This window comes from Phycodurus eques, chromosome 7, assembly GCF_024500275.1.
Source record: "Phycodurus eques isolate BA_2022a chromosome 7, UOR_Pequ_1.1, whole genome shotgun sequence".
Lineage (NCBI taxonomy): Eukaryota > Metazoa > Chordata > Actinopteri > Syngnathiformes > Syngnathidae > Phycodurus > Phycodurus eques.
In genome coordinates this window covers 13,593,677-13,604,459 of record NC_084531.1, presented here as the reverse complement: position 1 = coordinate 13,604,459, position 10,783 = coordinate 13,593,677, and the positions used below count along the sequence as shown (strand labels likewise).

At 42.4% G+C, this 10,783-nt stretch overlaps 1 protein-coding gene across 4 annotated transcripts in view; it reads right to left on the bottom strand.

The window, feature by feature from the left end:
• LOC133405371 (SH2B adapter protein 2) overlaps window positions 1-10,783 on the bottom strand; it is a 37,505-nt gene that overhangs the window by 3,916 nt on the left and 22,806 nt on the right. For 2 of the 4 annotated variants that reach the window (XM_061682243.1, XM_061682242.1), the window contains 6 exons: window positions 7,534-7,635; window positions 7,173-7,264; window positions 6,785-6,903; window positions 6,558-6,710; window positions 4,398-4,600; window positions 2,688-2,862 (listed from right to left, as the gene is read on the bottom strand). In XM_061682243.1, the coding sequence (XP_061538227.1) occupies window positions 2,688-2,862; window positions 4,398-4,600; window positions 6,558-6,710; window positions 6,785-6,903; window positions 7,173-7,264; window positions 7,534-7,635 (844 nt within the window). The remainder of the gene's footprint in view (window positions 1-2,687; window positions 2,863-4,397; window positions 4,601-6,557; window positions 6,711-6,784; window positions 6,904-7,172; window positions 7,265-7,533; window positions 7,636-10,783) is intronic. The other 2 variants (XM_061682244.1, XM_061682245.1) reach the window with 2 other exon arrangements.

Genomic DNA, 10,783 nt, shown 5'->3' with positions numbered 1-10,783 from the left:
TTTTTTTTTTCAATCATTCTTTTGAAACACAATTCAAAAGCAATGTCTGATTTTCAGTGGTTATTTTTCATTAATTCTTTTTTTAATTATTATTTTTGTCAGATTCAAAATATTTCAAATTTTCATTATTTTCTTTATTTATTATTACTTTTGCCAGATTCAAGTTATTTCTGGGGGCACGGTGGACGACTGGTTCGAGCGTCAGCCTCACAGTTCTGAAGACCGGGGTTCAATCCCCGGCCCCGCCTGTGTGGCGTTTGCATGTTCTCCCCGTGCCTGCGTGGGTTTTCTCCGGGCACTCCGGTTTCCTCCCACGTCCCAAAAACATGCATTAATTGGAGACTCTAAATTGCCCGTAGGTGTGAATGTGAGTGCGAAAGGTTGTTTGTTTGTATGTGCCCTGCGATTGGCTGGCAACCAGTTCAGGGTGTACCCCGCCTCCTGCCCGATGATAGCTGGGATAGGCTCCAGCACGCCCGAGACCCTAGTGAGGAGAAGCGGCTCAGAAAATGGATGGATGAATGGATGAAGTTATTTCTGTGACCACTGTGGGTTTTTCTTTTATTAACAGAGGGATAACAGCAATTTTGTCCATGTGCGTATGTATATACTAACTGATGACACTGAGGGTGTGTGAGGACAAATTGGAAACAGTCCCATTGCTAATATACAATAGTTTACAGTTACATCGGTCAGCACTACTGATTTTGACGGTCCTGGGCAGATTACATTGACATGGCAACACATAAATAAATACATCTTATTGGACAAAAAATCCTAACATCTACCTACACACTCGAAGCAATGCAGCCAAGAGAAACGCTACAAAATGAAGAGAAAAGACTGCTGGGAATAGATTACCACATTTTCATGGAACAAACATTAGAATTTTGCTTGTAAATGTAGACCAGCGCGGAGAATGCCTCGCTGGGCCGGACCACCTACCACTGATGTCAGTTTTTCGCTACTCGCGGCAGGGCTTGGTCCCTATTCCCCACAAATAGCGGGGGTTTGCTGTATCTTGGTGGAGCAACTTCAGCACTACAAGGCTTCTCTTTCACAGGCAAAGTGTAAACACTGGCACTGTGGGCCTTCCTTTATTATCCTTTCTCAGTGACTCCAGCAATACCGGTGCCAAAGACATGCCTGACCAGTGTATCAATAACGCCTTTTACACCAGAATCAAACCCTCGCTCTATGCACGACACAGAAGGCCCCTGTGTGACCTCCAAAGCAGGGCTGGGTCCACGAGTCTTGGCCAGCATGCAAAGCTGTTGCGGTATAATCACCCCCTCACCCTCCTGTACAGGAGGGTATTCATGGCATGCCAGTGTGGAGGGTCCATGCGGTGCAGGTTCATTGAGTTTCAGGTCTGCTTACTTCTATAAGGAGAATACAGCTAACCATGCAAGAACACAACCAACTTGCTAGAAGGTTCTTTGCAAACTTTTATTATCCTCTGATGCCTTTGAGGGCCAAATTGACACACAAATAGAGTTACACATTAATCCATTCAACACATTTTTCACGATTATTAAATTGACTAATCAATTACCATAAACTCTAGTAAAGATACAAGTGCACCTTCCCCAAGGGAAAGGATTAAAAATAAGACCAAATGCCAAAACCCAGGATTGTACCAGAGACCTTTAGCTCTTCAGCCTGAAACGCTCCCAACTGAGCTGTTTCAACAGTGCCCATTGTGGCATGTAAACAATGAACATAATAATACATTAATACAAAATTTTAAATATTCCAAAAACACACTCAATAATAAAATACTTCAAATTGAATTAAATTTGAAATTCCTCTTTTCCTGGATCAAGTTTCTTGATACTTTATGGTAATTTGTGTTTCGTAAACACTTGGGTGTTTTTATTTAAGGTAGTATCTAAGTAAAATCAACTGAATAATAAATTACTATTAAGTACAGAACAATTCCAATCCCAATTCCAATGAACTTGGGACATTGTGTTAAACATAAATAAAAACAGAATACAATGATTTGCAAATCACTTTCAACCTATATTTAATTGAATACACTACAAAGACAAGATATGTAATATTCAAACTGATAAACTTTACTGTTTTTAGCAAATAATCATTAACTTAGAATTTTATGGCTGCAACACGTTCCAAAAAAGCTGGGACAGGCTCATGTTCACCACTGTGTTACATCACCTTTTCTTTTAACAACATTCAATAAACGTTTGGGAACTGAGGACACTAATTGTTGAAGCTTTGCAGGTGAAATTCTTTCCCATTCTTGCTTGATGTACAGCTTCAGCTGTTCAACAGTCCGGGGTCTCCGTTATCGTATTTTACGCTTCATAATGCGCCACACATTTTCAATGGGAGACAGGTCTGGACTGCAGGCAGGCCAGTCTAGTACCCGCACTCTTTTACTACTACTCTACTCTGAGATCCTCCCGGATAACCGAGCTTCTCACCCTATCTCTAAGGGAGAGCCCGGACACCCTGCGGAGAAAACTCATTTCGGCCGCTTGTATCCGGGATCTCTCTCTAAACTAAATAACATTAAATACAATTCAATTCATTGAACTTGAATCAAATCATATTTGGTTCATGTATTCAGTGTTTATGTAATACAATCACAACTAAAGAAAAGTGTAGTGTAGTGTTGCATGATAATGTGGTGTTACGTGTAGTTTAATGTTGGCATGTACCTGCGGTGGCGCTCCTCTGCACTTGAACGTAGGAGCGTAGCGTGATGTCTGCCGAGCCCCCGGACTCCAGCGGGATGGGGTGAGCGTGGAAGTGTCTCAGCATGTCTGACACGGTGTGGAACCACAAATGGTGGACGTGGCACTGCCCGTTGTCGTTGACCGACAAACGTAGGTGCTGGGGTAGGAGTGAGAGCAAACACAGAGATGGCAGAGGCACAGCTCGGTTCAGTGAACATTTGAAGCTGACGGGGCGAGACGTGGGTCAGAGGTGGCCGGAAGCGCACGACACAGAGGGCTAGCAGGCGGCTTCCTCAATACGGCTGCCTGACAGGATGCAATGTGCAGGAAATGTGTTACATAATGCTACAGGAAACAAATAACAGTGAAAATATAAGCACAAATCTTTTTTTGTTTGTTTTTACTCCCATTTTTCATGATCTGAATTCAAGGATCTGAGACTTTTTTGACATACAGAAGACCTATTTGCGTGGCATTGTTCTGTGTGACAAAACTGCAGATTTTAGAGTTGCCCTTTATTGTGGGCTGCCTAAGGGACACCTGTGCAATAAGTATGCTCTCTCATCAGCATTTTGCTATGCTACATCTGAGATGGATGGATTAAAGTGTGAAGTGAAGTGCTCATTAACACAGATTTAGACAGATTTGTGAATAATATTTGGAAGAACATATTTGGGCTCGCCCACGTTCCCTCTATTGTGGAAATTATAGAAAGTATAGCTGTCGTTACCACGATGCCCTTAGGGCAGAACGAGGTAAGTAGCTTCTAATTGAAGAAGCGGGGTTCAGAGTGTGAAACCAAACCAAAGATCATCTTTAACACTGCGCAGGGATCTCAGTTACAGGGTATTAAGACTGTTCACTTTACGACTGATTTACTCAAGGTTTGCTCATGCAAAAACGGGCGCAAACTTGTGGAAGCTGATCTACTAACCAGGTGCTCCCAGGATTGCGTCTGCTAAATTGCCACTGAGTAAATTTTGCACATTCTGGAGGGGGTGGTATATGCAAATAAATGAATTTACCACACATAATGTGATGTATCAAACCTGACACGAATTGCGATGGCTGCTTTAGCGCCTTTAAATAGTGTAGCTGAAAAGAAGGTGCAAACCAGCAGGCAAAGCAATTACAGCATAGTGCAGGCAAAATGAAAGGTGGCAGGAGAACTTTTCTACTTTAAACATCTTTGAAATGCCGGAAACAAAAATAATTGCGACACATTTTCTATTCAGCAATGGAATTTCAGAGCTTCTGAATGATCTCAGGACTGACTTGGAGCCAGTTACAAGAAGGAGTCATGCAATGTCACCAGTGACCAATCGCTTTTCAACTCTGTATTTCCTTGTGTCTGGGTCATTTCAGCACAATCTGGCCTCTCCTAGAGCAGTTTCAAAGTGTGCTGTCCCAAACTTTAAACTCAATGTTACGCATAATGGACACACACAGTACATCCAATTGCTACACACTCGGGGAGTGTTAAATCAAACAAATTATGGCTTCTCCAAAATAGTTAACGTGCGAGGTTTGTCTCTTCCATTAACACTTACAATTCCATCACTTGAAACTTTATTTTGCGCTTGAGATGCTCTACAGAATTTTCCATGGTGAAAACCATCACAGCTATCAAGACGGAAAAGATATTTAAAAAAAAAAAAAAAAAAAAAAAACACACAGATTCTCATTCCTTACCTTGGCTTTGCCCTGAAAATTGAAGGTGAGAACATACTCGCCGGGCCGTGTCTCACTCTGGCGGATCACAAAGAGCCCGTGGCTCCTGGCCGCGCCCGCCAGTACCAGCTGAGCCGCCCGGACGCGTGATAGCGTCCCGTGGAACCATGGGTAATCGGCAAGGCTTGTGTCGCCTTCAGAGTCCTTCAATCCCTCGCCGCCACCTGAGCACCACAAAAAGTGACTTTTGTATTCATTGCCCTGCTTTGATATGCACTTTCTGGCGAGAAAAACAACCTAGGATTGTGTGTATCATTTGTTCTTTCCATTTTTAATTAGCAATAGAATATTAAAAGACAGAGACATTGTTATTTTGTTATTTGTTTTTCCATCTAACAGAATTTTTTTTTTTTTAAATACAGATTTTTTTACAATTTAATTTTAGGTTCAGATCAAAAACACAATATTGAAACATTTTTATCTTAATATTTAATTGGTTGAGTTGACATGACCAGGAAGTTTGGTAAGGAACATTAGTAAGGATACAATGCCTTGTTAGCCACCACAATCAGTCAGGAGAGACACACTCAACAATGTTTGAACAAACTATTGACTTCAGATTCAAAAGTAGTTATCCATCAATTTGTTATGTATATGTAATAATATGATGAGGCGATTATACATGTTCCACTCTCCAAAGTCATAACTGACCTCTGAGGGAAACCATAACTCCAATGTGGCCTGCGACAAAAGTGAGTATGACTCAGCTTCTCTCAGCATCATCGTCCATGTTAATATGGCTGCTGGATCGTGGTCATGGAGCGGACCGATTGTGGCTGCTAACAAGGTAAGTATGCATTTACTAATGCTCATTACCTTATTTCTGGGTAACGCAATCCCAACCAATTACATGTCGCCGCTGACTGGCGGAACCCCAGTATATCCATATATGGTCAATAATTTTTTAAAACTTTTCACAAATCAATACTATTGGTCTTTCCCCACATCGACTGTTATTTTTCCATATTATTAACCAATTCAAAGTGTTGAAATAGTTTGACAATAACTTTATTAACTCTCTTCGAGACTCTCTGAGAAGTGTTGTATAAAGGCTTCTTTATGCTCGCGTGGGCGGCAACCGCCCCGACGTCACCGCGGCTATCCCGCTCGTAGTGTGCCTTTATACTCGAGCGCAATCCACGCGCGCAGTTTTGATAATGTACTGCAGTTCCAAGGGGCACGCTGAGTACGTCATCACAGCATGTGACTAAAACAGACCAATCACGAGGGATGATCTCCGCGGCATTCTACGCGCAGCAAAACATTTTTGCCTTGTGTGCATCAAGTGACGGAGTGGGGCCGCGCGTGCCAATGCGTCGGTCACGTGATGCAATGCGCCATAACTCCACTACTTCCTCATTACGCAGCAGTCTTGCGGCATTATGTCGTCTCAAGATTGAAAGTCTGTTTTTCAGACAATGTCGATTGAAAATAGTTAGGTTAGATACATTTGAGTAGGCCTGTTTTATTAAAAATCGATAGTGTAATGCTGCATTGCAGAAGGAAACGCGTCAGCCACGAAGGTTTATTTGCGTGTAGATTAATATCGACCGATTACACTCAACTCATCCTCGCCTTTATTGCAATCACTCATGGCGCTTATATCTTTCAAATAAAGTTTGTGAAGATGACGTACCCACAGGTGTTTGCTTTGGCGACGCATTAAAGCCTTTTTGCTTTGGTGGGGGATTTGGCACGAGCACATACTTTGACAGGCATGGCTGGTGGCATATTCGTACCATTCTAATCATGTTGTGTTGATGTCGGTGCAGTACTGTTTAAGTGCTGTATATGATAACAATATAAGGCAGAATACCAGCTTTAACAATGTGATGTTTGGTAACTCAAGCAAGATGGCGTTTTGTTTTGTTTTTTTCCTGAAAAGTAGAGATTTTGGAGATGCGAGGATTCCACGCAACAGCTACAATATTAAAATTTAATTCAGTCCTGTTGCCTGTTTTTCCAGTTCGTATTATTGACCTGAGTCACAAATATGTCGTTTTTTTGTGTTAAAAGAAAACAAATAATCAGCCACTTTTTGTTATAGAATTTTTGAATACTAATTGAAACTGTCAAGAATGAATGAAAGACAGATTCTAGAAGAAGAGTAGAAGTTATTGCCTGCTGCCTGCTGGGCTTCTGGGGACTGAAGGAAGCGCTCTAAAGGCATGTGGGATGGATGCTGGGTGAAGGGGGGTTCCCTGCAACGCACTGAGGGGGCACTGTAATGCTCTGCCGCTGCTGCACATAACCTCTCCGGAGCTCGGTACACACCTAAACAAGTTTGTTTCCATCCATTATGACACATTGTGCAGATGTGAACGTGATGGTGCGGCCGCAGGGCTCACCCTCAGAGAGCAGCTCGCAGCTGCAGGAGGCCACCATGGAGCAGTTTTTGGCTGAGGCCTGACCGTGAGGACACGACGCCAGCTCGATGTCGTCGCCGCTGTCCCTGCACACCAGTACACTAGGGTGACCACCAGAGTATGTAAACAAACGGCAACATGTCCAAACACACATCCTACAAATAAAGTCTCTGTTGACGTCTCTACCAACAAGAAGGAATGTCAGTCATTGCTGTGTGTGATTTCGTCCATGTTTGTGTAGAGGAAGCCTGTCAAAACCTTCGCTAATTGGATGATTAATGGATGTGTGTGTTTCTGCGCTCCTTCTACATCGCTCCACCCCCATGCTCGCTTTCTTCCCTCCACAGCAAATATTTATGAAGAGGTTTACCCGGGGTCTATGCAGTCCTGGATGTCAGCGACCCAGGAGTTTTTCTGCAGCGAGTCGATCGTTTCCAGGATGTATTCGCCCCCATTCTCCACCTATGGATTCACCACATTCATAAGCAAAATAAAAAAAAGTTATCATTTCGGTAGAAATACATTGTTATTGTCCAGGTGTTCCGAAAAAACAAATCCTCATTTCGTAGTTGGATAACATAGCCAATTCTCGCTATCTCGATGAATAAAGATTATTTATTCATATACAACATGAAGCCTATTTAATTTTGCTTGCTCAGATATTCACATTTCTAATGAATTATTTTGGAACACTCTTTTCAATGTAGTGGTGCTACTTGCTCAGTTCCTACCTTTAAGACAAAAGTATTGTCTTTGTCCGGCATCTCCAGAGGCATGGTGGTCCTCACCTCAACAATGGCAGTCAAGGGGATGCTCACCTTTGCTTTTGAAGACTGAACATGTAAAAGAGAAATCACTTTAAGTGATGATGATGTTACACGTTATTAGCTAACTTAGACACTAGGTATTTGGTCCAGAAGTATTTGGACAATAGCAGAGTTTATATCCATTTTCATGTTCTGTACCGCTTATTCTCACTTGGGTCGCGGGCATGATGGAGCCTATCCCAGATATCTTTGGGTGAGAGGCGGGGGACACCCTGAACTGGTCGCCAGCCAATCGCAGGGCACATATAAACAAACAACCATTCACACTCACCTTCACACCTACGGGCAATTTAAAGCCTTGAATTAACCTACCATGCATGTTTTTGGAACGTGGGAAGAAACCGGACTACCCGGAGAAAACCCACACAGGCACGGGGAGAACATGCAAACTCCACACAGGCGAGGCCGGATTTGACCTGTGAGGCGGATGTGCTAACCCAGGGGTGTCAAACTAATTTTTGTCACGGGCCACATCATAGTTATGACTTCCCTCGGAGGGCCGCTACAACTGTGAACCCAAATAAACAAAAGATTACCACCTATAATTACATACAGTATACACAACACATTGATGAGTAACCAGTTTTGAAATCAGAAGCCCATAAAAACACGTTTTTCCACGATTACATGTGTTTTCAAAGGGGAATTGGTAACAAAAAAATGCTTGCAAATATCTCAATGTTATTACACCAGAACACAATTAGCAATTTTGATTTGCTTTCGCGGGCTACATAAAATGATGTGGCAGGCCGGATCTGGCCCCCGGGCCACCAGTTTGAGACCTGTGTGCAAACCAGTCCGTCACCGTGCCACCCTGCTGAGTTTTCACGTTAAAATAAATAATTTGATTGAAGTGTAGACTTTTGGGTTTCATTTAGGATGTTTACAAAACATTAACATTTAGGAATTATAGTCAATTTATGCAGGGTAATTCCACTGACAAACCGGAATTTGTAGGTCAAAACATGCAGTAGTCTATCACTAACTTATGCTAACATAGTAGTAAAGCCAAAAGTACAGTAAATATTGGTATTAAAACACTTTAATGTCATATACATAAAACAATTGCATGAAAAACAGTAAGTAGGGCAGTAACAAGCATGCCGTTTTTTGACGACCAAACTAGTTTATGGCACATCATTCGGAACCTTAAAACGTCGTATCACGGGGCCGATGTAAACCAAGGACCCCTGCAGTCATGTAACACTAACACAAACCAGACTGTGTTCCAAATGATTCTGAAAATAGGGTTTATGTTTAATAAAGAACTGAGTTTTGGTTTTTTACGTTTTTTTGGATATGGTGTTTCTCCTGTCAGTATAGATCAGTGATATAAAATGAAGCTGGGTGAAACAAAAAAAATTAAAATCATGGCAGCATCCTCCCCCCACTTCAACCCTATTGAGAACCCAGAGCTCATCCTTAAAAGGAGGCTCTCTGAGGGTGCTCAGCAATATATAGGATTTGTTGTGGTTATACCGTATTATAAATTTGTTTTAAATAAGGATCATCTTCAGACGCTTGCATATCCCAGTGGATCATGGGAAAAAATTATAATAGTATAGTATAATAGTTTCTAATGAGCAGTTTAATTTTGTTGTACTATACTAGTAGTAAAAATAAGACCACTGTACATGCAATTACGAAGGACCAATGTTTAAATAACCCTTACATTAAAACACCATACTTAGCGTTAAAAACTAGGTTTCAAACATAACCATTAGGCAACCTATCTCTGGCTGCATGGCAAACAGGCCTCAAAATGGTCCCTCCTGCATGATAATTAAGGGCCCAAATGAGTCATGCATTGTAGAGCCACTTCCCCGCCCCCAGTCTTGGAAGCACTCAAACACACCACGGAGAAGGCCAATTTTTCACGCCATCAGCGGACTGTAACCGATGCAAAACAGGAAGAGTTTACGCCATGTGATCAAAGAGGGTGGCCTCCGTTTGCCCTCTGCCAAGGATAATCTGAACACATCCACATGGTGTGTTTTTATGTGTTTATGTGGAGACTGATGGTCTGGCTAAGGCTTATCAGCTGATCTGTCTGGAGTAACAGCGTTCTCATCTTGATTTTGACCGCCATCCACACCCACAATTCCTGTCTGAGGATCACATGTTAAGTGAACACTTTGCTTATGCGTCGCTTCCGGTAAGCCTGCGGCGGGCAGAGCAGCCTCCCCCCTCCTCCAGGAAGTGAACCCTCCACGTTTGACCATGTGACACTTAAAAGACATTAGCGAATACACATTTTTTTACTTAAGTGTTTATTTTTGAACCGGTGGAAATAGCAACCTGAAAATCTGAGCTTGAGTGAAAAATCTAACAAATCAGTTAAATTGAGTTCATTCCATCCATCCATCCACAGTACTGTATCGGTCCATCCATCTAGTCGTTTATCCATTCGTATGTCCTTTTAGCATCTGTCTGTCTGTCCATTGTACCTATCCACTGTATCTGTTCCTTTATCCACCTATCCACTCTCTGTCTGTCTGTCTAGCTATCAATCCATCTCAGTATCTTTCTGTCTGTCTGTCTGCCTACGTATCTATCTGGCTCGCTAGCTATTTAGCTGTCTATCCATCTATCCACTGTCTCTAGCCACTCTTATTTACTCAATCAATCGATCACTCTCTATCTACTGCGGCGGTGTTCCGTGACGGCCTTAAGACCCTTCTCTGCTGGCGTCAAGCCTATCAAAGTCACTGACCTACAATTACAACTTAAATACATTATTATTTATAATATTCATTACAATCCATCCATCCATTTTCCATACCACTTATCCTAACTAGGGTTGCGGGGGTGCTGGAGCCTATCCAACTCCTATCTTTGGGCGAGAGGCAGGGTACACCCCGAACTGGTCGCGAGGCAATCACAGGACACATATAAACAAACAACCATTCACACTCACATTCTCACCTATGGGCAATTTAGAGTTTTCAATTAACCTATCATCCATGTTTTTGGGATCTGGGAGGAAACCAGAGTACCCGCCGAAAACCCACACAGGCACGAGCAGAACATGCAGAATCCACACAGGATTTGAACCCGGGTCCTCAGAACTGTGAGGCAGATGTGATAACCAGTCGATCACTGTGTCACCATTCATGATAATACATAGCATATACAACCCCAATTCCAATGAAGT